The following is a 23847-nucleotide window of genomic DNA, read 5'->3' on the forward strand; positions in this document are numbered from 1 at the left end:
TGGCAATTTAAAGTAGTGTTTGGATCTTGCTGTTATACAATAATTCCTCTTTTTCTGCTTTCATTAATAATTCTTTCTTTTCAGTTTTCGCACTAGCAAAGGTGTTGGGTATTCTGCTCATTTTGTTGGCAACTGCTTAATAGTTACATCACTGAAGTCAAAAGGCAAAGGTTTCCAGCACTGTGTGAAGTATGACTTTCAGCCACGCAAGGTAAGCAAAGTGGTGTTCACAATGAAGAATAACAATGAAAATGTTAGAAAGTGCTTCTGGGAAGAATGACTAAAATCCCCATAGTGCCCTAGTGTTACTAATAATCTATAATTTCTTATTTACAAGTAGCTTCTCTGGTGGTTGTGCAGTTTCATGTGATTTTTTTAAAGTAACTGTTTTGTAAAGCCAACCTGTTTTTAAAAATGTTTCTTAATTAACTTTGCGTAGAGAAGAATTTTGATTATGTGTGAAATGGTTTTATTTTTAAAAGGTTGTAATTCAATTTCTGAACATTCTATACTTGGCAACTTCAGTGCCAATACCTGAAAAAATTTTGCTAACAATGTTAGTTTCTTTATCTGTTGCTGGGTAATATACAGCATCAATGGCACTGGTGTTTGGGATTTCTCATTTTTGATAGTAAATCTTGGTTTATTCTCTAGATCATATTACTGTTCATTTCTACTGTATGCCTTGTAGTCCTAGGAGAACAATCATAGAATCATAGAATAGGCTGGGTTGGAAGGGACCTCAGAGATCATTGAGTCCAACCCTTGATTAACACAACACAATGATTGTGTTGGCTCAAGTATTTCAGTTAGTTGACTGAACTGTAGACTTTTCCATACAGCAAGCATTATGAGCTTGTCATTGGTATCAGCCTTGTATATATTTTGCTCTAAAGCTCTTTTTTTTTTATGGCCTTAGAATTTATATACTAAATTTCAGTGCTCATTTTGTTTTAAGAAACCAGTCTCTTAGGGAAGGAATGCCATTGTTGCCTCATCAGCTTTATTTTACATGTATTTTTTTTTGTTTTGGTGTTATGTATGTGTGATTCAAAATAAGCAATTCTAATTCTGCCATGTAGCAATGAGATAATTTATATTTAAAAAAAGATGTCTTTTTCTAGCATGTTACTCAGCAATGTAGAGAGCCTTATAAATACAAATGTCTGCTGACTGCAATGAAATTAATCAATACTGTTCTGCAAATTTTATTTTACAGCTAGAAGAGAATTTTTGTGACAGTTATTTTATTTTAAAGTAGGACATCTGATGTTACTGATAAATACTCAACATAGGAACAAATGGAGTTGTTAACTTCTGTATTGTTAGTGCTAACTAGCTTCTGGGACCTAGCTGATAATTTCTTTATTTGTTTATGATGAGCCATATTTTAGCAAGATGTTCTTTTGGTAATTTTTATCATGAATTGCTATTTTCCTCCCTGTCACCTCTGGAAAATTCTAGCTCTTGCTGTTCCACTTAAAATAGTTGATTCTGAAATACTAGCACATGTTTATCTCATTATATGAATATTAGTTTCAAATCATAATCTGCTGAAGTGTGTCCAAATATAATGTCTATGCCAGTTCTGTATATCTCCAAGATATATGGATTTATACTTCTTACATGTTGGGTCATATGGCAGATTTCAAAAGTGTTTGAAAAAAAATCTCTAGAATAGATTTGCAAGTGGTTTCATATGGTATATTATTTCCATTACAAACTTGTGTATACATGTACAGGGGAAGGTAAATAAGGCATAAAGGATAAAGGAAAAGCTTTCAAATACAATTCCTGCCTCTAACAAGTCAAAACATATCCTGTTTACCATATAGACTGATTTTCTTCCTGTTATTTAGGCATTACACTGTGCAAGAATTGAATGTGTGGAAATGTATTTTAAAAATGTGTACCCATTTACAAAGCAGTTTGCTGTCCAGATGCTGACTTGGAAATTGTGATTTTTGTCATCAGATACAGTATTTTCTAGCCATTTGCTTATACTCATAGACATTTCATCAATATTTTTTGGCCAGAAACATCATCCTCGTTAAACTTCTGAGTAATGCTTTGGTTTTGGGTTTGGGTTCTTTTTTTTTCTAGCTTTATATCACAGTAAAATTATATATTCAACCCCCCTGCTAAAAAGCTTTTTGTAGGCAGATCAGAAAGATACTGGGCTTGTGTGAGGGTCTTTTCACCATTAGCAATGTCATATGACACCACTGACAGTATAATATGTAATCTTATTTTAAAGCTCAGAGGCATGGTAAGTGGGCACTTTAGGTGTATTAATAGTGTACACTACCTATACATAGATATATACATACTAATACTAATTAATTGTATATGGTCAGATTATATGACTTATTTGACTCAATGTGTAGTAATATAGTCCTGAAAACTATGTCCTCGGATACAGAATATGACATACAGACAGTCCCTGGTATGGCCACAATAGTTTTGGGGTATTTGATAATAGGATTGCCTACGTGGAACCAGGTTAAGTGGCATCAGATGGGATTCACCTTTCTCAAAGAGGGAAGAGCAACTTTGCTTAGGAGCTCGCAGGACTCACTGACTGAGCTGTAACCTGTGGAATTCCTCAAAGGAACTACGAGCTGTTCCTTAAGAAGGTGACACAGCTGACAGCTGAGCTGAAGTGCCTCTGTACCACTGCACTCAGCATGAGCAACAGACAGGAGAACTTGGAAGCCAGTCTGCAGCTACAAAACTATGACTTTGTTACCAATAATGAAACTTGGTGTTGTTTCATGTCCCCTAACTGAAGCGTGGCTATCAGCAGCTACCGGCTGTTCAGAAGGGACAGGCAAAGAAAGAGGGGAGGAGGGGCTGCTTTCTATGTCAAGAAATGGATAGTGTGAAGAGCTGTCTATGAATAGTAGCCACAAGCAAGTTGAGAGCTTAAGGGTAAGAATTAGAGACTGAAGAAACAAAGGGAACCCTGTTGGTGTCTACCACAGGCTCCCCAGTCAAGGAAAGCCCATTGATGAAGCCTTCTTACTCCAGCTACAGGAGGCACTGAATTTGCAGGATATCATTGTGCTAGGGTACTTCAAGCACCCTGACATCTCTTGGAAAGGTAGCATGGGAAGCTGCAGGCAATCCAGAAGCCAGGTAATAAACAGATTTAGCAGAGAGGCTGCCACACTGGATCTGCAGGTCACCAACATGAGTGACAGGAAGATTAGAGGCAGCCTGGGCTGCAGTGATTGTGCACTGGTGAAGTTTGCAGTCCTGAGGGATATGGGTCAGGCAAAGAGTAAGTTCAGAGTCCTGATTTTTTGGAAAGCAAAATTAAGGTCTATTCAAGAAGTTAGTCAGTAGGACTCCCTGGAAAGCTGCCTGCAGCAACAAGGCAGTAGAAAAGATCTTTAAGGATGCTTTCCGTATGCCACAAGAGCTCTCAATACCCAGATATAAGACAGCCAAGAAAGGCAAGAGACCCGTGTGGCTGAGTTAAGACCTGCAGGTCAAACTAAAGGGCAAGAAGGAAATGCACAGGCAGTTCAAGCAGGGACAGGTGTACTGGGAAGAGTATATGAACAGTGCCCATTTGTGTAGGGATGAGGTGAGGAAGGTCAAGGCACAACTGAAATTGAACTCAGCAAGGGATGTAAAGAGTTATTAAGCCTTTCTACATGTGTGTCAGCCAGAGAAGGAAAGTCAAAGAAAGCCTGCCTCCCAGCATAAGCAAGACTGGCAAACTGGAAATAACAGATGAGGAGCAGGCTAAGGTACCCAGCCTTTTTGCCTCAGTCTTCAATAGCACCATCTTTTCTCACACCTCATGAATGGATGGACTGCAGGACAGGGACTGGAGGAGCAAAGAGTAACAGACATAGGCAGTGGTCTGATACAGCTGCAGTACTAAAGATTAGAAAAAGTTGGATGGAAGAAAGGAAACTCAGACTAAAAGAAACTGCACGTGACAGGTGGTTAACACAGGGAGAAAAAAAACATTATGAGAAGTAGATTGTATAATTTTATATTGGACACCAAAGCTCTCCCAAGATAACATTGCTCATCATTGCTCATGTCCATCTGTGGACAGCATATCAACAAAAGTAATAAACTATTTATTTCCAAAGAATGACTCATCTATTAAGCTTAAGCTGTACACAGGAAGTTTCTTGCACTTTTCAGAAATGCTCTAGAGCACAGTAAAAGAAAAATCACAGGTAGAAGATAAATGGATAAAATTTGAGCCTTATGGTTGTGGGCTGATTTCTGCTACAAAAATATCAGAACTGGAAATGTGAGTAAATAGTTATAAAAGTTATATAGTCATAAGAGGTACAACTTTGAATACTACTATTGCAAAGAACACCTGCAGTGAGTATGAAGGTATTTAAAACAATCGTCACTGTAGAGAAGATTATTTGTAAATTAACCTTGAAATAAAGAGGACCAGGACATGTTTCTTCTAAAAGGTTCATGTTAGATGGTGTGGAAGCTCTGGGAAGGAAGTGTTGATGAAAAAAGGTCTCTATTCACACAGTTTGCACTTAGTTTCTGTTAGCCTGGTCATCAGTTAAGATTCTAGGCTTTCAGTTATTAATATTTTGTTGAGCTTATGGTGAGTGTTCCTTTCTGAATTAGAATCTGCCCATAAAATAGGAAACTACATTTGCTTTTTGAGTTGTGGCTTTGGGTTTTGATTTGTTTTGAGGTAAAGGAAGTGGCTTACAAAAGCTACTCGTGACTTCATAAGCCAAAGCTGCAACAGTATGTCCTTAATCTAGTATTACCCAATAAATCTGTTTACTTGGATATCTAAGAAGTGAGATACTACTACATACAAGATACTATCACATACATACCTCTGTGATTAAGAGGTTTTTTTTCCCTCCTCTTTGACTGGAAATATATTATAAAGACCTGGAAACAGATGTGGAAATAAGTGTGTATTCTAATATATATAGATATTATAGATAAGTAGCAGAATACAGCTCAGTTCAAGGACTACTGCAACTATTATTATACAAATACAAATATATTTGACTGCATGCTTTTTTTTTTGCTTTTTTTTTTTTTTTTTTTGGTAATTCTGGGCTTGATCTGATTTCATAATCAACATGTGATTTTCATATTACTAGTGGCTCTGTGTCTGTTTGCCCCAGCTCAGGGAGAGAGTCACCAAGTGACTTATTAAAATAATGCCCCGAGGGATACAGAAGTGACTTAGCTGAACATAACAGTTGAAGATAATAACTGAAACAGATACCAAGAAAGGGAAGACAAGTAAATTGTAAATTATTATTCCCAATTATTAAGATAAGAAATGGTGTTTTCAAGGTGGATGAGTTGACTTTCTCACAGAACCACTAAGACTGGAAAGGGGTACACTGAGACAGTGGAGTCTCACCTATCTGTTCAAAGAAGGGACATCTAGATGAGGTTGCTCTGGGTGTTTCCCAGCCAGGTTTTGAGTTTCTCCAAACAAGGAGACTCCGTGGCTTCTCCTAGTGTTCTGAGCTAGTGTTTGGCCATCCTTACTACTTAGTACCACTCATTTTACATACATTAGAAATGGAGTTTCCTCTATTTTAACTTGTGCCTGTTGCCTCTTTTTCTGTCACTATATACTAATAAGTTTCTGGCTTCATCTTCCTTATTCCCTGCCCATCGAGTGTTTATACACATAGATAATATCCCCTGAGACTTCTCTTCTCCAGGCTAAACCAATAGCTCTGCCTCTTCTCACATGGCAGAAACCTGAGTCACTTAATCATAGAATCACAGAATTGTTTTGGTTGGAAAAAACCCTTTAAGATTATCAAGTCCAACTGTTAATGTAGCATACTGCCAAATCCACCACTAAACCACTTCTCCAGGTCCTTTAAACACCTCCAGGGATGGTGACTCAACCTTCACTGGGCAATCTGTTCCAGTGTCTATACCCTACTGTTAACTTTCTTAACCCTTTCAGTTAAGAAATTTTTTCTAATGTTCATCCTAAACATGCCCTTGGCACAATTTGATCCCATTTCCTCTTATTCATCTCTGTGGCTCTTCTGTACTTTCTTCTGTGTCCATTTTCCTGCAGTTTGTGTATATTTAGAAATAATATAAATACCCTCTATGGTTGAGAATGAGTTGATTTGCAGTTCTTTAAGATTAAATTTCCATTCCTAGTCTTTGATTAGTTGAAAGGTTTGGTTTTCAAGAAAACAGGTTTTCTCCTTGAACTTAGTTATCATGGACATAATGATTCCTGTTGAACAGGTTATTTGAAAGATCAACATAGAATTTACTGTGATGCTTTCTCTGACTGTATAATACATTTTTGATGATATGACAGTTGTCAAAAAATTTGGTGGAATTGTAAAGAACAGAGGAAGAAAATCATTATCAAGGAATCAGGATGACATCCTAAACAGGATTGCTGTTCCTTCTATTTAAAATCTCTGACAGAAATCTATGATAAAAGGCAGAGATATGTGATATGAAAGTGCACAGAGAAATAAGTTTCCCATCAGAACTCAGTTGTGGTTTGTGTTACCGTGTATAGTTTTTCAATGAAATTACACTTAAGGAATGAAAGAGTATTCAGCTTTTTAATTGTATGTATGCATGCATTTTTTGGCTTTAATCCCATAAGAGAACAGAGGTAGGTACATGATTACTTTTAGGCATGAAGCTGCTAACTAGACTTGAAGGTCCACTGATACGACTTGTAGTTTTAGGTGTTTGCAAGGATTCATCTATTAACTTCATAAGACTGGTCACTAATTTTTAATGCTGTTTATTAATGTTATATTAATAGCACACAAACTGCCATTGTATACTGATTTTGTGTTTCTTTCTAGTGGTACATGATAAGCATTGTACACATCTATAATCGCTGGAGAAACAGTGAAATACGATGTTACGTCAATGGTCAGCTGGTATCCTATGGTGACATGGCCTGGCATGTTAACACAAATGATGTAAGATTATTTTTTTTTTTTCCTTTCTCATAGCTTTTCATTTTAAAGTAAATGGAAAAAGAAAAAAAAATCTATTTGCGTTCTCTAAATCTTTGCAAAGCTTCTTGCTTTTATAAACTTTCTCCTTTAAGCTATCTTCTTTATTTATGTACTTATTAAAATGTCTTATTATTGATTTTACATCTATTTTTTAGAATATTAGGGATTTATTTTGCTGTATTTTGCATAGCTAAGTAGTGGGTTTTTATTATTGCCGTAGAACTGAGACGCCTGTACTATGATCAGACTCCTATTGTTCTAAGCACTGTAAATGTATAATAAGAGGTGATTTCTTCTATGGAGTTTTACAGTTTTATACCAGCAAGGTTGGTAAAGGAACAAAAAGTAAAAGCTGGAACTCACAAACACTGAGAAATGTCAAGAAACATACAGTACTAAGCAAAGTCTGAAATCTTACATCTTGTGTCCCATAACAAGCATTTTTTGCCCTTTCCACTGTTTGTCTTGACACTAGTAAATAGGCAGTTTACCAATAGTAAAAATGCTGTGCTAAGTTATTAATATTTATTTCGTATTGTTAGCAAGTACAAATTACCTGTGAAAAACTTCATCTCTGAAATACTGTACAATTTTCTTGGGTAGTAAACTTTTACAGAGCAATGTCCTCCTTGATTGGCCATATAAGCCCATTAAATAATACACAAAAGACAGAGGTACAGTCACCCATCATTAGTGAGCTTAGAGCAAAGACACAGTGATTTTGCATCTGCTTGTACCACAGGCCAAAACCAGTTGGTTTTACCTGGGGAAGATTGCATGAATACCTGTAAGAATGCCTGTGTTTGTAGATTGGACTGAGTGCAAATTAACAGTATTCTTACCAGCAATGCACCAGCTTTCTTATTTTTTGTATTTCAGTTCTTTTACTGAAGTCTATACATGGTTCAATTTTTTTTTTTTTTGGTTTTTTTTATGTCCTCTTTTTGTACCTTCTACTTTGGAAGGTTTGAGAGTTTACATCTACTGATGCAGAAAACAGTTGTTCTTTCTGGCCCAGATATTCGAAGGGAGGAGGCTGACAGAATGATTCTCTTGTGCTTTGCCTTCAGCTAGAGCTGTGCTAGACTTTCAAAAGCACTTCATTCATCAGCTTGCTATATTTTTGTTATTTTTTATTTGTCATAGACTGCTTAGCTGTTTCTGACTGCCTGTACTTTTGTACTTAAAGAAATTAACTATCTTTTGCTAAATTCCAGAGGCAAATTGGATTTGAAAGGGAGAGTTTAAATATTACTTGTTAATTAAAGTGGGAGGGTTCTGCTTGCTAAAGCTTCTGCTCATCATTCTTTGTTTTTCTGGTAGCATTTCTAGTTGCAAGGAAAGGCAAACCTTTCAGTTTTTACAGAGTGTGTTTCTGTCTTGGTAACAGAAACTTCTTAGTGATAGGTGAGAATGTGATTATAAAGCCAGCTGAGGTGTTAGAGGATGTGGGCTGTTACTGTGTGGTGTGAGGATTTGTAATCCATAATGATAAACATTTAGCTCCTCCTATTCATATTTCTCTCACAGTACTCCCTTCTATTTTCTCATGTAACAGAGGCACAGAGCTTAAAAAGAAGCTCTTTGACTTTTTTTTTAAAGTTAATTTTAGTTGTTCTATTTCCTCGTATTTCTTCTATTTTTTTTGTACTTACATCCAGCCATGAAGTCACTGGGTTCTTAGCTGTTTCTGTAGTATGGGCAGCAAGGTACAGGATGAAGTATTCACTAAGGCTTCACATCCATATTTCTCACAAATGTTTGTTGTCTTAATATACATGTCCAGGGATTTACAAATTGTGTCATCTGTACAAACCTCTGAATCACTCAAAGCTTCTTCAAGATTTTTTCCTTTTATTTAAAGGGACTCCCACATGTTTAAAGTGTTGAACAGTGTTCAGCCTGAATGTTAGAGGAAAGATGAGAGAGGGGTGAAAGCAAGGAAGACACTGTAAATTTATGTGTATAGCTCTTTCTATTGTGAATGCTGTTCAGACAGTATTTCCATAGATACATTTTTGGCTCCAACTTCATTATTACTGTTTAATGAAATATAAAAACCACAGCAATGCTGAGTTTCACTGTGTTAGGATGCTACACAGAATACAGTAGCAAATGATAAATAACTGAGTTAATATTCCGAGAAGTAAATATATCTAGAGATTATGACAAAAAGATTAAGTGAAATGCATTATAAGGTTTAAGATTATCAAATGTGTAGAATTGCTAGCTGGTCAGCTCACTATGCCTTATGGAGTTAATTGTTTATAAGAGATAAAATATACTTACAGGTGGCAGTGAAATTGGAAGAGTTTGGCTATTAGATATACTACATTATGAATTTTCCTCAGTTGTGGGAATTAACATGACAGAAAGCATAAAAATTCTTTTCAAGGCGTAGAATATGAGGCTTCCTAATGCAGATTCTACTGATTTGCCAATTCAGCTCAAAAAGTGATGTCTGTCTGATCTTTGTTTCCATTAAATAAAGTGTATGTGACTCAAGAAAGCCAAGAGGATAGTCTTGCAAAGATTCTTAATACTTCAGTTGTGGTTTTGTGCTGAATTTTGTTTTCTTATTCCCCAGATCTTTGTTCTAGACAGTGAACTTCTAAATTTTTTTTGTCTGAAAACATTTTTTCTGAAGCACTGAAAGAACTTGGCCTAATTCTTACAAAATAAATTTAATAGAGTGAAGGAAAAAAAAAATCCACAAAAAACCCCACAATCTAAAATAGTAGGAAATAGGCAGATGGAGAACTGAGAAGGTCTTTGTGCAGAGTGGTGGATAGTTGTTGAAAGGAAGAATGGAAAGAAGAAAGATTGTGATTGTGAAGAAGACAGAAGAGGTTTTTAATGTCAAACCAAATCATTAAAGGCTGTGGCAATATAGGGAGGCTGTGTACCAGCTTCAAACTAGAAAAAATTGTATTTGTTTTTTTCTGCTAAAGATGTTTAGCTATGTTAGTACAACAGTGAAAGAAGAATGCATTTCAGTGCCTGCTCTTCTGTATTAGCAGTGGGAGTTCTGATTATAATTACAAGGAAAGTCAAGGCTTTCATATTTCCTAGAAGGCAATAAGGCAGGTTATTGATACCTGAATGTACTGTTCTAATTCTCTCTGTTGTACATCAAACAAGTAATAAAAACCAAAGCCTAGCAGCCAACATTATAACAGCACTGTAATACCGACACATAAAACAATTAATGCTGCAATATTCAAAATTAACTGCAGGGAATCAGGTATTAAAATAAAAAATGATTGATTTATTTTCTTAATTAAAGTCTCCCTTTCATTTTTTTTCTTTAGAAATTGTACATAAATATTATCTCTTGGTATGGTTTTTATAACTGGACTTCATTAACATTGCCTCTTTCTGGTACAGAGCTATGATAAATGTTTTCTTGGCTCTTCGGAGACTGCTGATGCTAACAGAGTATTCTGTGGCCAACTTGGAGCAGTTTATGTGTTCACAGAAGCACTCAACCCAGCACAGATCTTTGCGATACATCAGTTAGGACCTGGATATAAGGTAATAATGGATGTTAAAAAACTACTGGAAAAAGTTTATAGATGTAGTTGGAAATGTGTGTGAATATAGATGCTCCTCCTAGGGTCACATAGAGTTGTGTGATTTGTTTTCAGCAAAAGATAAATGTTTCTTTAGGTTTCCAAACTAACATGCTTTTCTATCAACTTTTTTGAATTATGAAAGTTGTTTCTTTAAAGCACAACTGAAACATGTTTGATTCTGAGATTTCTGACTTTGGGTCACAGTCAGACTGGAACAGTTCTGTGTTTGGTGTACTGAATACCAGGGGAACTATTTTCTTCTCTACTGTTTGTGTTTAAGTTAAAGGTAGATCAGCATTCAACAAGGCACAATAAACCAAATCTGATCAAATGCCAAGTTTCAAACAGTTCTGATGAAATAAAGTTGAGCTTTTTACTCATGCTTTTCAGTGCCATTGAGATGACAGTTTGTGCAAATTCGTGCTTCATGCATAAACTTTGATATCTAGAATGAAAAATCACTTGGGTCTTGGAATGGCTGTGAAGAGTATTATGTCATTAAGCACCAATGCTTAGAAGTAGTCTGCAAAAACTGTCTCTTGGAGAAGGTTTGAAAATTAATCTAACCCCAGCTACACACTGTTGAATTTCTACTACCAATTATTCCCAAATTTTCTTTTCTGATTTGTGAAATTTACAATATTATCTGGAGTAGTGTTATGCTTTTTTAGTACATAACATATACTCTGAAAATAAAACCTAAAAAATAGCAAGTGAAAATCAGCATTTAGATTCTGATAACATTAATTTGGTGTGCTAAAAATGATTGCTCTAAATAATTTGACAGCTACCACTTGAATGACAGTGAGAATTCAGAATGTCTTTTGTGGTATGTATGTATGTGGTATAAATAGCCAAATATATGTTAGACTTCCTTGGAGAAGAGGAAGTCTGTTATGCATGGTTGATAGCTAAAAAACTGTCATGGTTCAGGCACAGCTGGTACCAGCCAGGCCTCTGCTCACCCACCCTGCACACCCAGTATGGGAGAGGAAGGAGAAAATCCACCCAAAGAAAGGCTCATTAATTGAGACAAGGACAGAGAGGTTTTCATTCCCCAATTAAGGTAGCAGGCAAAACCAGGTTTAACTTGGAAAGGAAAAAAACCTAATTTAATCTACAAGGATAAAGAGATGGCCAGATCTTAATGCCTTCCTTTCCCCTACCCCTCCCTTCTTTCCAGGCCTGCATCCCTTCACTCCTGCCCCCTCCTCAGGGATGGGCAGTTAGTAAGAGTAGGTTCCTTGAACAGTACTCTAGAAATAGCATAGTTTCTTTCTTTAACTTTGTTATTTCCAAAAAATAAGACAAAGCAGAACAATTTTTATTACCTTTTAACCCAAAATCTACCAAGAACCAAAAAAAAAAACCACAACCAAAAAACCCCAAAAAACAAAAAAATGCCACATTTGTTAATTTAGAAACTTCAGGGCGCTGACTGTGGGTTTCACTCAAAGCTTGACTCTTCATGTCTCAGTTTATTTCTGAAAATTCTTTCAGATTCTGTGCTTACACTACTGGACATTAGAAATAGCATTCTTACTTTTACTTGGCTTTCTGATGCAAGCTGACCTTTCAGAAAATTTTCTTAAATAGTTCACTGCATATCCTGTTAATTCTCTCTGTTAATACAACAACTGTGAGAAACAACTGTTCAGCTTTTTAAAAACAGCAACTACTTTGGATGTATTGTGAACTGTATTCATACTCTATTCATACTTGATATGATATAAATTTTGTGTGGAAACACTTTGGCATACATAAAACAGCAAAGTTATGAAAAACTATGGAAAAGTAAACCATTCTGAGCTTTGGGATCTGACAAAGCTCAGAGGCATGAAATATTTTCTGAGTAAAGTGTTTTTCATGTGGTAAAACGTCAAAATATAGTACATGCAGAATGCAGATATCTTGGGAAATCAATGGAATTGTTAAATTATTTAGTCTCTGCAGAAAGTGCACAGAGATTTATCTTTATAGTTTAAAATGCCCTTTGGGGAGAAATACCTCATGAATTTTCTCTGGACAAATCTGTAAACTGTAGCAGACATTTCCTGATAAGCAAGATAGAGTCATCCATACCAACTGAAAGACAATTCTCAACTTGTAAACATAATACTCATTCTTCATTTTTCTGCTTCTGAAGTACTATAGCAGAATGGGTTAGAACATTTGATACTGAGGACTGAATGTCTACTTTGGAGCTTTTAATTCAGATTTGTTTTCGGTCTGATCCTTCGGGCTGAATGACCATCCCTAGTTGTAGGACATTTCAGTTTCAGCCAAAAGCAAGTCTCGTTGGTTCTGAACAGCTTTGTAGTATGAACCAGAGCAGTTTGAGACAACAAACCTCACTGAGAGGTTTCCTACAAAATGGGCTTCTAATCCAAGTGCAAATCACAGAATCACAGAATGGCTGAGGTTTTTGGAAGGGACTTTTGGAGGTCCTAGAATCATCGAATGGCAAGTGTTGGAAGGGATCTTTAAGATCCCATAGATCCTACCATGGGCTGGGACACCAACCAGTAGGTCAGCTTGCTCAGAAAGGTCAATCAGGTCATCTGGTCCAACATTCCCCAACTCAAGCAGGGCCACCAAGAGCCACTTGCTCAGGATGAAGTGCAGACAGCTCTCCAACAATAACAGTGCTCTCTGGAAAAGGCATGCTCATACAAAATTGAGTCAAGTTTTTAGGAATGCAACAATAAATATATTGAGTGAGTTAACTCTTGGTAATTTCTGAAAAAGTCTGTACTTATATCAGTACAACACATTGTTTTACTACAACTTGTCTTTTTGCCACTGTCAAATGCCTGTTATATGCAAAAGGAGTTCATTGTTAGATTGACTTGGCATGTCTTTGCAGAAAGGCAGAAATCTATCTTCTTGCATTTGATTGATTTGTCAGTGTTGCCAGAAAACCTAGTTTAAGATCAGATATGAGTCATTGTACATTTACGTGTTTTTAGACATTTTCAGTCTTCTTTGTAAAAGCTTCAACTTTGGGAATCAGTAATTTGAAATATTATATTTATAATATTATTTTAATTTTTTTAACATAAGTAGCATGTTTATATATACTCCTGACTGTTAATGAAGCATGGATTTTAATGCTGGTTCAAAATAACTATTCCATTAATCAAAATGGCATAAGATTTGATATTCTAATTTGAGTGAATTTATGCAAAATAAAATACAAGGCATTTAGTTTGTTCTTTATTTGTAATGAATTGTATGCTCAATTTTCTACTTCAAGATATTTATAGCCATTTAATGTGACACATTCCTTCTAGATACTTACTTCTGAAACTTGTTAACAAATACTGAGAGAGAAATAATGCTACATATAATACCAAATATTAAATTGATATACTGGTGTGGGGTAGACTAAATAAGAAAATTGTCTCACTGTTCAGCAGTATTAAACTATTGGAAAATTTAAACAAATTTTAGCACTTTTTATATTCCCTCTCATGTCCAATGTATTTTATGCACATTTTTTGGCAAGGAATTTGTCTACAAGTTACTTTGTACAACTTGTTTTCTATTTTTTCAGAGCACATTCAAGTTTAAATCTGAGAGTGACATTCATCTGGCTGAGCACCATAAACAGGTGCTATATGATGGGAAACTTGCAAGTAGCATTGCTTTTACTTATAATGCAAAGGCTACTGATGCTCAGCTATGCCTTGAATCCTCACCAAAGGAAAACCCTTCAATTTTTGTACACTCCCCCCATGCTCTTATGCTTCAGGTTTGTGCTACTAAATTGATTTTCTATGATTAATATTAGCTCACTATCTTTTGGATAAGAAAAGAATTTGTGTGCTAGTGTACAGACTGTTATTTTCTGTGATTTCAGTTCTTAACATACCTGTCACATAAACTGCTCTTTCTTTGCTCACTTTTTAGAGGAGAAAAAAGTTTATTTCCTTATAAGAAAGACATACTTCATTCCATAAGGCATAGTTTGTCACAATACTGAAGTTTCTAATGTTTGCTTTTAAATATAGTAATTATAATTGAAACTTACGTAATGAAACTAAGTAAAATGAGTTTGATTTGGTTTGCACTCAGTTCAGTGTTAAAGTGTTTCTAAGCTGTGTTTGTGACCATCCTTTAAGATTAACTGGGATTTTTTCCTTTTATGCATTTAGGATGTGAAAGCTATCGTTACCCACTCCATTCACAGTGCAATTCATTCCATTGGAGGGATCCAGGTTCTTTTTCCTCTCTTTGCCCAGTTAGACAATCGACAGCTTCATGACAGTCAGGTGGAAACAACAGTTTGGTAAGTTTCTTTCAAACAAGATAAAAGCAAACTTAAGAAACTTAAGACAAAAATATTTCAGGTTTTGTTATGGAAATATTTTATTTGTTTTCGTTTGTAAATGCTGTGGCTTACCTTTTTGCCCTTGTTTCTTTGAAAATAATACTGTTTTTTAAAAAATGTTTTACTGCAAGGATGTTTAAATTGATGAGATTCCAGATGAGACCAACATAAAATTGATTGGATTAAATAATGAATTCAAATCACTCTAGTCTTTATGTAACAATTTTTGCAACATCTGAAAGAAACCAATGTGCTTTACTTGAACATGCAATGTTTCCTTTCTCAAAGTCTGTGTTATTTAAATTAATATTTAATAGCATTCAAAATTAAGGAAAGGAATATCCTTCCATATTAATACCTGGTCAGAAAGTTTAGAGCTATGGCCATTTATATTGTGGCCAGATTACAATGGCAACAGTGACTGGAGACACACCAAGAGATTTTTTAACAGGGATACATAAAGTCCTTGTTACCATGGAATTAACACCGAAGTTGAAAAGGCTGCACAGAAGTTAGATGAATGCTTCCATGTGCAGCCTTTAAAGGATTGCTTGGGAATCTGTCAATACTCATGCTGACTTGTTCAAAGCTGGCTCAGATGTAGTCATTTTTGCAAAGGAGAGCTCATCTCACCTGCTTGTCAGGGCATGCTTCTGTTCTACTGGGAACACAAGATGTTTAAACTCATCAGAAAAACGTGTGTGGCCTAAAACTTTGGAGGCAACAAAACTGAAAAAAAAACCAAACCCAAAAAAACCCCACGGAGGAATGGTGTTTCCCTGTATGTAACCAAAACCTACTCAAAATATTTAGGGGCAGCATATACTGGCTCTTATATTTGAATAAACTTAGAAAATAGGTAGGTAATTCAGATTACATGGTTCATTTTCCTCCTTAGTAATTGATACTAGTGATTACTCTGGATATTCCCTATTGCATTAGGTAGTTCAGTAATAAATTGTTTACTGGAAAATAAATAATACTAAAATTGCTGACCATTTGAAAAAATTAATACAAAGTGGTACATGGGTATAATTTCTCATAAAAGATCACTTGTCTCAATGTAATTTAAGAAATTAATCAATCTGTTGAAGTTTTATCAGTCATTCCTTTTCCCTTTTGGTAACTCAAATGTCCATAGCTAAGATGGCTTCTGGTTTCTGTACAGGGAAAAGTTAATGCATTTCATGAAAATATTTTAGTACAATATTAGAAGTCTTAAAATACTTCCGAGCAGTATAAAGGTGCAAGCTATTTCATTCAGTGTTAAAGACAGAAAAGCTGGCTATGTAATGGCTCATGTAGGGTTTTTGTTTGTTTTTTTTTGTAGTCTGTTTTCCACTATGTACATTACATTGAAATGTTACAAATCAAGGAGAACTAAAAAAGCAATGCTTGTTCTGAAATACAGTTGAGAAAAAAATATATATTTTTATTACTTTATCTGCCAGTAAGATTATGTGTATATGTGCCCATATATATGAATAAAATATATGTTAACATAATTAAAGAGCTAACTGTGTCATAAATGATAAAACAGGAACTAGGTCTGTTTAAAAATGGAAAGCTAATATAATGTAAGTTTTATAAGTCTTTATAGATAGTTTTATAGTCTTTATAGATAAAGACTAATTCTTCCCAACTGTGTGGTCTTTCCAGTGGGTGAGAACATTCACGTTCACTTTAAAATTAACATTTCTAGAGTTAGTTGAACTGTAAGTAGGAAAAAAACGTTGCTCTTGAATAAATCAATCAATTTCTTATATAAGTGGATTTTATTCTAAAAAGAGGTCTGAAATTCATTATGCTATGTGATTGTTCAAATACATAATAGAACAAGATGTGATCCTTATTCAAGAGCAAACTCAAAAAACTTCTGAGCAATTGGCTCCTTGGTGAGGTGTAACTTAAGTGTTGAATTATCATAGGTGTGATATGTGTGCATTATTTACTTATACTTAATTTAATTAGATGTAGCTATTGAGAAAAACAATAGTTTCAGTGAACACGAAAGTAGGCAAATAGAGGAATAAAAGAATTTAGAGGGAACGAATAGAGATAATGCTGAAAGGGGACTAAATTTGAAAAACGGGGCTACAATTAAAATTCATTTGTAAAATCTTTTACTTCACTGATGGAGTATGTTTGTTTTTCTAGACTGCTCTCTTTATTTGTTCCTTTCCAAAATGCAGTCGTTGAACTGTATCTGATAGTTATTTATACTGCTCTTGCCTATGAAAATGTTTCTGCAGCAGAGGGCTGCACCACTCCTTTCTGAAAAGCAGTTGTCATTCAGCTGTTACAACCTATATAACAATCTATGTTACTATCTATTTTATAAGCAGATAATCTTTGTCTTTTTTGAAAAAAAAAAAAAGAAAAAAAAAGACTGTAGAATTTTATGTTTGTAAAGACTTACTATGGCTGTAGAATTTATTTATGTATGGTGGTCAGCTTGGGAGACTCTGCTGCCTTTTGTCTTAAACTGGGAGGTGGTATAAATAGCTCGAAACCCCAGTGGAAGTGTCCTAAGTTTCCAGACCACTTTTCTGAATTCTTCTCACCTCATTCTCTCCTATATATATCAATTTAGCAAATTCAAGCTTCTCAATTCTTTGTTTAATTATTATTTTTTAAACATTAGAAGTGTTTTGTTAAAGGGACTATGAAGGAACACATGGCTTTTTTAATCTTGATCCACTTGCAGTTTTAACCTTTTCTGTATTAAAGACTTCATTATAAATAAAGTGGGTATTATTGGAATATTAATTAAAGTATTGGTATATTAATATAGCAACTTTGTGGCTTAATTATATTTTTTGTAAAAGTTCTTTATTCCTGAAATGTGCATAGATGTATCTTATGTACATCTTCCCTGAGACAAAGTATTGAAATAACTCAGTTCTGCTTTTGAAGCACTGTTTGGATTCGTATGCTCTCATACAGTGAAATTAAAAGAAAGGGAACTGAGCTCATATCTTATGTTTTGTTAGATTAAGTGGTGCATCTGCTTGCCTGGAGATTGGTGCCTCAGCTTCAATGCTAGGATAGCTACTTTTTTTCATGCTTTTCAGTATTCTGGTTAGAATAGAAAATTTAGTGGTTTTGGTCAATAGGGTGTTTATGTAATATAAAGAAATAAAAGAATGCTTTTTTCCTCTTATGATAGTGTTGCTGTTACCTTTGACTATATGCATAATATGATGGGAAGGGCTTGCTTTTTTCACTTATGGTTTCTTGTGTGTGGTTTTGAATTCATTTGGGTCTGCTTAGAACTGACATACTGATTTTGACAAGGTATTGGATGCACAGTCTTTGGCACTAATCCATTTCTATTACAGATTAAATAACGAGTATTAATTCAACTGAGAATGTTGCTTTGAACTGTATCAAACTGGGGCCTACAGGAAATCTGGGGAAGGAATTTTTATGAGGGCATGTAATGGTAGGACAAAGGGTAATGGTTTTAAACTGGAAGAGGGGACTGTGACGATGAATGACTGACACCCAGGGGTCCTTTTGAGCATCAGCATTTATTCTGTGAAACATCTCTCCTTTCATACTTGTCCTTATCTTGTCCATGAGTACAGGCATAGTTTGTGTTATTTTATAGTTGGTCATTACAAGTTGTTCACATGCCAGAAATCCAAAGGTTGTAACAAGCTGTCCACACAAAGCAGAGCCCCCTCTAATTGGTTAATGTAATCTTCCCAATCAGCAAAATATGTGCTACTCTGTTCTTTTCCAAGGTCTTGTTATGTCTGTTACCTACATTCTTCTTACTTGAAGTTGTTAACTGCTTTAGCTTCAAGGGCAAAGCACTAGTTCAGCTAGGCCAAAGTTTCCAAATCTAAAAGCACTGTCTGCTACAGAGAGATTTAGGTTAGACATTAGGAAGAAATTCCTTAGTGTGAGGGTGGGTGAGACACTTGCACATGTTGCCCAGGGAGGTTGTGGATGCCTCATCCTTGGAAGTGTTCCAGGCCAGGGTGGATGGGGGTTTGAGCAACCTGGTCTAGTGGAAGATGTTCTTGCCCAAGTCAGGCGTGTTGGAACTAGGTGATCTTTAAAGGTCCCTTCCAAACCAAATCATCCCATGAAAAAAGTCCCATGAATATTTGGAAGTAGAAGGAACTGTAACTGTTTGCTTAATGTTTGAAGTAATTTTAAAGTATTTATGTAATTATTCTAGAAGTTAATAATTGCATTTCATAGAATCATAAAATAATTGCTCAGGCTGGAGAAGACCTTCAAGATCATCGAGTCCAGCGTCATCCTAACCCTATTACCCTATTCCTAATCACCCACCACTAAACCATGTCCCCAAGCACCACATCCAGGCAATTTTTAAATACATTCAGGGATGGAGACTCAACCACCTCCCTGGGGAGCCTGTTCCAGTGCCTAACCCTTTCTGTAGAGTTGTTTGTCCTGATATCCAACCTAAATCTCCCCTCATGCAATTTCCCCTTGTCCTGTCATCTGTCACTAGTGAGAAGAGACCAACCCCACTTTCACTACAACCTCCTTTCAGGTGTTTGTAGAGTGATAAGGTCTCCCCTCAGCTTCCATTTCCCAACACTATACAGCCTCAACACCCTCAGTCCCATCTGATGAAGGATGTTTTCTAAACTCTTCACCACCTTTATTGCCCTTCTTTGGACTTGCTCCAACACCTCAGTGTCCTTTTTATACTGAGGTGCCCAAAACTGAACACATTACTCAAGGTGGGGCCTCACCAGTGCCAAATACAGGGTCAGGATCACTTCCCCCCTAGTCCTGCTGGTCACACACTTTCTGATACAATCCAGAATGCCATTGGCCTCCTTGGCCACCTGGGCACATTGCTGGCTTATATTCAGCCAACTGTCAATCAATACACCAAGGTCCTTTTCTGCCAGGCAGCTTTCCAGCCACTCATTTCCAAGCCTGTACCATTGCCTGGGGTTGTTGTGACCAAAATGCAGGACCCAACACTTGGCCTTATTGAATTTCATACAGTTGGCCTCAGCCCAATGATCCAGTCTGTCCATGTCCCTCTCTAAAGACTTTATACCATCCAGAAGATTGACACTCCCTCTCAGCTTGGTGTCATCTGCAAATTCAATCCCCTCATCAAGTTCATTAATAAAGATGTTAAACAGGAGTGGCCCCAGCACTGAGCCTTGGTGGACACCACTTGTGTTTGGCCTCCAACTGGATTTAACTCAGTCAACCACAACTCTTTGGGCCCAGCCATCCAGCCAGTGTTTAACCTAGTGAAGTATATGCCATCCAAGCCATGGGCAATTAGCTTTTCCATGAGGATGTTATAGGGGACAGTGTCACAGGCTTTACTGAAGTCCAGTAGACTACATCAACAGCCTTTCCCTCATCCATTAAGGTCACCTTGTCATAGAACAAGAGCTGGTTTATCAAGCAGGGTATGCCTTCCATGAACCCATGCTGACTGGGCCTGATTATCTGGTTGACTTTTAACTGATCTATAATGGCTCTTGAAGTTATCCATTCCATGACCTTCCCTGGCCCCAAAGTGACACTGACAGGTCTGCAGTTACTAGGATCCTCTTTCTGCTCTTTCTTGAATATGGGTGTCACATTTGCCAATCTCCAGTCCAATGGAACATCCCAGGTTAGCTAGGAATTCTGAAAGATAATTGTATAACTTGTAACCAAAATTAAAAATACCTTTACTGTTTATCATTCTAAATTAATGCAGCGCCTAGGCCCACCTTAATTTTCTTAAAAGTGATATAATTTGTAGCAAAGTAAACATAGGCATCTTTTCAGTCAGTTTTATTACAGACTATTTTCAGTCTTTAATACAGATAGACCTATTAAAGTCCCTACTGCCCACGTGTTGTCAGTCAGTGAAATGGAAATATTGGTGAAGGGGCAAGAATAATATTTCAGCTCCAGTTCTTCATGTTTTCCTGTAAATGTGTTGTGTGTTTTGCCTTGATCAATTAATATCTTTTACTTTTTTTTTTTTTTTTTTTTTTTTTTGGTATTTTTTATATTCAGATTATGAGTTCTTGAGTTCCTGTTTACAACTAGTAGTGTTGCTGCATCTGCTTTTTATTAATATGAAACATCTGTGAGTTTCCAATAAATCTTAACAGTCATTAATTTAATTTGCTTTATCTTTAAGATCTTATTTGCAAATGACATGAACGCCAAGTAGTAACCAGCCTACCTAAACTCTTCTCCTACTATCTTTGAAGAGTTTTCTTCTTTGCTATAGATGGTCCAAGTATTTAAACTTGAGAGTAGGGATGAAAGTTGTCCTTTCCGAGGCTGCTCTAATGGAGAACCAAGGTCCCAGCCCATCACTGCCTCACGTTTATAGTTTAGGATTTGCAGATTTGGGTGCTGATAACCCTCTCCCCATGTGTTTCAAAGTGAAGAAGACTGAATATCACATCTGAAATTTCTCATCTCTAATATAACTTAGCTGTTCCCAGATGAAATCAGTTGTACTGAAATCTTCCCAAACTGAAAGGCAGGGAAAACACCAGGTATGTCACTTGTCAAATCAGATTTCCTGGACCATAGTTTCATATAGTGAAAATACAGTCACTATTTCATATTATAGGAATCCTTTGTACAAACTGCCAAACTACAGGAGATCCAAGAACTATTAAGGATGGCTAATTTATGACTGGAGTCTGTGTTTCAAAATGTTATGCCCCTAAGTAGACATGTGCAATGACTTGTCTTTCTAGTTCTCCATCAGTGTGGATGAAACATGTTTTGCAGTCATCTCTTATTGTCCTCATCATATACATTATGAGAAAAAGAAGTGGAAGAGGGAAAAGGAAGGAGTGTTTTCCCCTTCCTCTCCAACAAACTTACAGAAAGAAAAGAAGTAGTTAAACTGAAATCTGAGGAAGAACTTTAGAGAGCTGCCATAGCTGTATCTCATGACAACTTTCCATTCCTGTCTGTCTGTGTCTGTTCTGCTCTGAGTTCAACCTCCAGCCTGGGTAGGGGAACCCTTCTTGTCTTTTATGACTCAGGCTTCAGTGGCCTTGACTCCATAAATATGAATGTATATTAGTAATGAGTAATGGAGCAAAAGAGCAACTGACTGCATTAAAACATGCACAAGTGTTTGATTTCATGCTTTAGCAGTGAGTATACCTTGATGAAAATCTAGTTTTGTATTCCCAACCTATATTGTAAGTTCAGTCAAAAGAGTTCCTAAGGTCCGTGCTAGCCCTTTGTACTTTGATTTTCTTCCTGAAGGAATGAAGTAAGGAAGTGGAGATCATCTCTCATATTCTGTGCATCAAAATGCATTGCTAATGCTTGTTGCTGAGGATTTTAACTCCATCCTATGAAAAATTTAGTAAATATTCTGAAGAAATAACAAATTACTTAATGAATCAACCGCTCATTTAAAACTGTACACCAACAATGAGATGTAATGGGTAGCCAGTAGACAAAGAGTAGTAGTAATAATAATAATCATAGTAGCAGTAGCAATAATTTATCTCAATACAGCCATTATTGCATTTGGAATTGAAGAGGCAAATACCTTTGCTTCTTCTTTTTTTTTTTTTCTTCCAATAGCATTAATGGTTGGTGTAGGGTTTTTCTTTAATACCACTTCATCTGCTTATGCTAAGATTAGTTTTCATAAGCTGACATATATGTCATTTCATTATATATCTGTATTTAGCTGCACTTCAGACAAACTGATTTATTCCTGGCAGGATGTGGTATAGAGGATATGTTGGAATGGGCTGAAGTATCCTTTATATTTGCCTTTATATTTAGGGGAATTGAAAATAGGCAACAATGGAGAGAAATTTTGTTTGAGATTGCTCAAAATTTTACAAGTTTAATGTGAACCCTACATCAAATATGCATTTTAGTTACTGGTAAGTTTGTTAAATTCTCTTTGAAAAATTTTCATCTTAGAAGAAAGTCTTCTAATCAATATTATTTCCCCTGTATCTACAGCAACCTTTGTAAAAACATAATTTTGACAACCTGGTTCTGCTGATGAAAAGGTTGTAAATCTTCAAGTTTAATTTATTTCCAGATGCCAAGATGACTACATAAATCCTTAGAAATTCGTTAAAAGTTCTGAATACAATACTCTAAATTAGGCAGTCATTTCTTTAGAAGAATAAATTTTTAGAATGCAAGGTTGATGAGAAAAGATTAATTATGTCAGTATGGATTTTTACAGATAAGTATATTCACACATGGTCTTCAATATTTTCTTGGGGTCAGTTTGAACATGTGGGGAAATAGAAGTTTTAAAGAGGCTGAGAAAGCTGATCTGGGAATTTTTAAGTGTTGCATCTTTTCAGGCAGATTAAATGCTCTTTAGCATAAAGTAATGTAACTGCAACATAATGGTAAGACATAAGGTAACAAAAGTGTAAAAAGAGTGCTTTCTGCAACAGCTGTTATTTATGAAATTTCATTCCTTCTTTCCACCTCCAAAATGAAGTTTCACCTGAAACAAATATAAGCAAGATTTCTGGAAAAAATCAGCCTAAGCACGTATATAGTCTGTTTTCTGCCTGTCTCTGATCATCATCTTCTGGTAGCAATAGCTGCAGTACTGTGTGTGCAGTGAGAATTTAAAAACATTTCCATTTTGATGTTTACAGCTCTTCTAGCTTTTTACAGCAGTAAAAATATCACAGGTCATTTACTTACTTCATTTCCTTCATAATGATGTGGACAAACTACTACGGACATTTGGTTATGGTGCTAATTTTCATAACTGTTCTGGTCCTGTACAGTATTCACCTCAAACTTCATTCTGCCTGTGTGACTGCCAGGTGATTCTTCTTAATTCCTGCTTTTTCTAGTACTTGGAATTTTTTATGTCCTTGAAGGTGTAAAGTGTAATGATCCATTCACATGTGCTATCCCCAAATTTAAATTACTATATACTCCAGTCAACTCTATTATTTATAGTGGC

General features: G+C 35.8%; 1 protein-coding gene across 8 annotated transcripts in view; it reads left to right on the forward strand.

Moving 5' to 3' along the window:
* NBEA (neurobeachin) overlaps positions 1 to 23847 on the forward strand; it is a 460838-nt gene that overhangs the window by 91262 nt on the left and 345729 nt on the right. For all 8 annotated transcript variants that reach the window (XM_071737478.1, XM_071737489.1, XM_071737508.1 and 5 more), the window contains exons 6-10: positions 85 to 211; positions 6834 to 6953; positions 10380 to 10526; positions 14124 to 14321; positions 14725 to 14858. In XM_071737478.1, coding sequence (XP_071593579.1) covers positions 85 to 211; positions 6834 to 6953; positions 10380 to 10526; positions 14124 to 14321; positions 14725 to 14858 — 726 coding nt within the window. The remainder of the gene's footprint in view (positions 1 to 84; positions 212 to 6833; positions 6954 to 10379; positions 10527 to 14123; positions 14322 to 14724; positions 14859 to 23847) is intronic.

This window comes from Heliangelus exortis, chromosome 1, assembly GCF_036169615.1.
Source record: "Heliangelus exortis chromosome 1, bHelExo1.hap1, whole genome shotgun sequence".
Taxonomy (NCBI): domain Eukaryota; kingdom Metazoa; phylum Chordata; class Aves; order Apodiformes; family Trochilidae; genus Heliangelus; species Heliangelus exortis.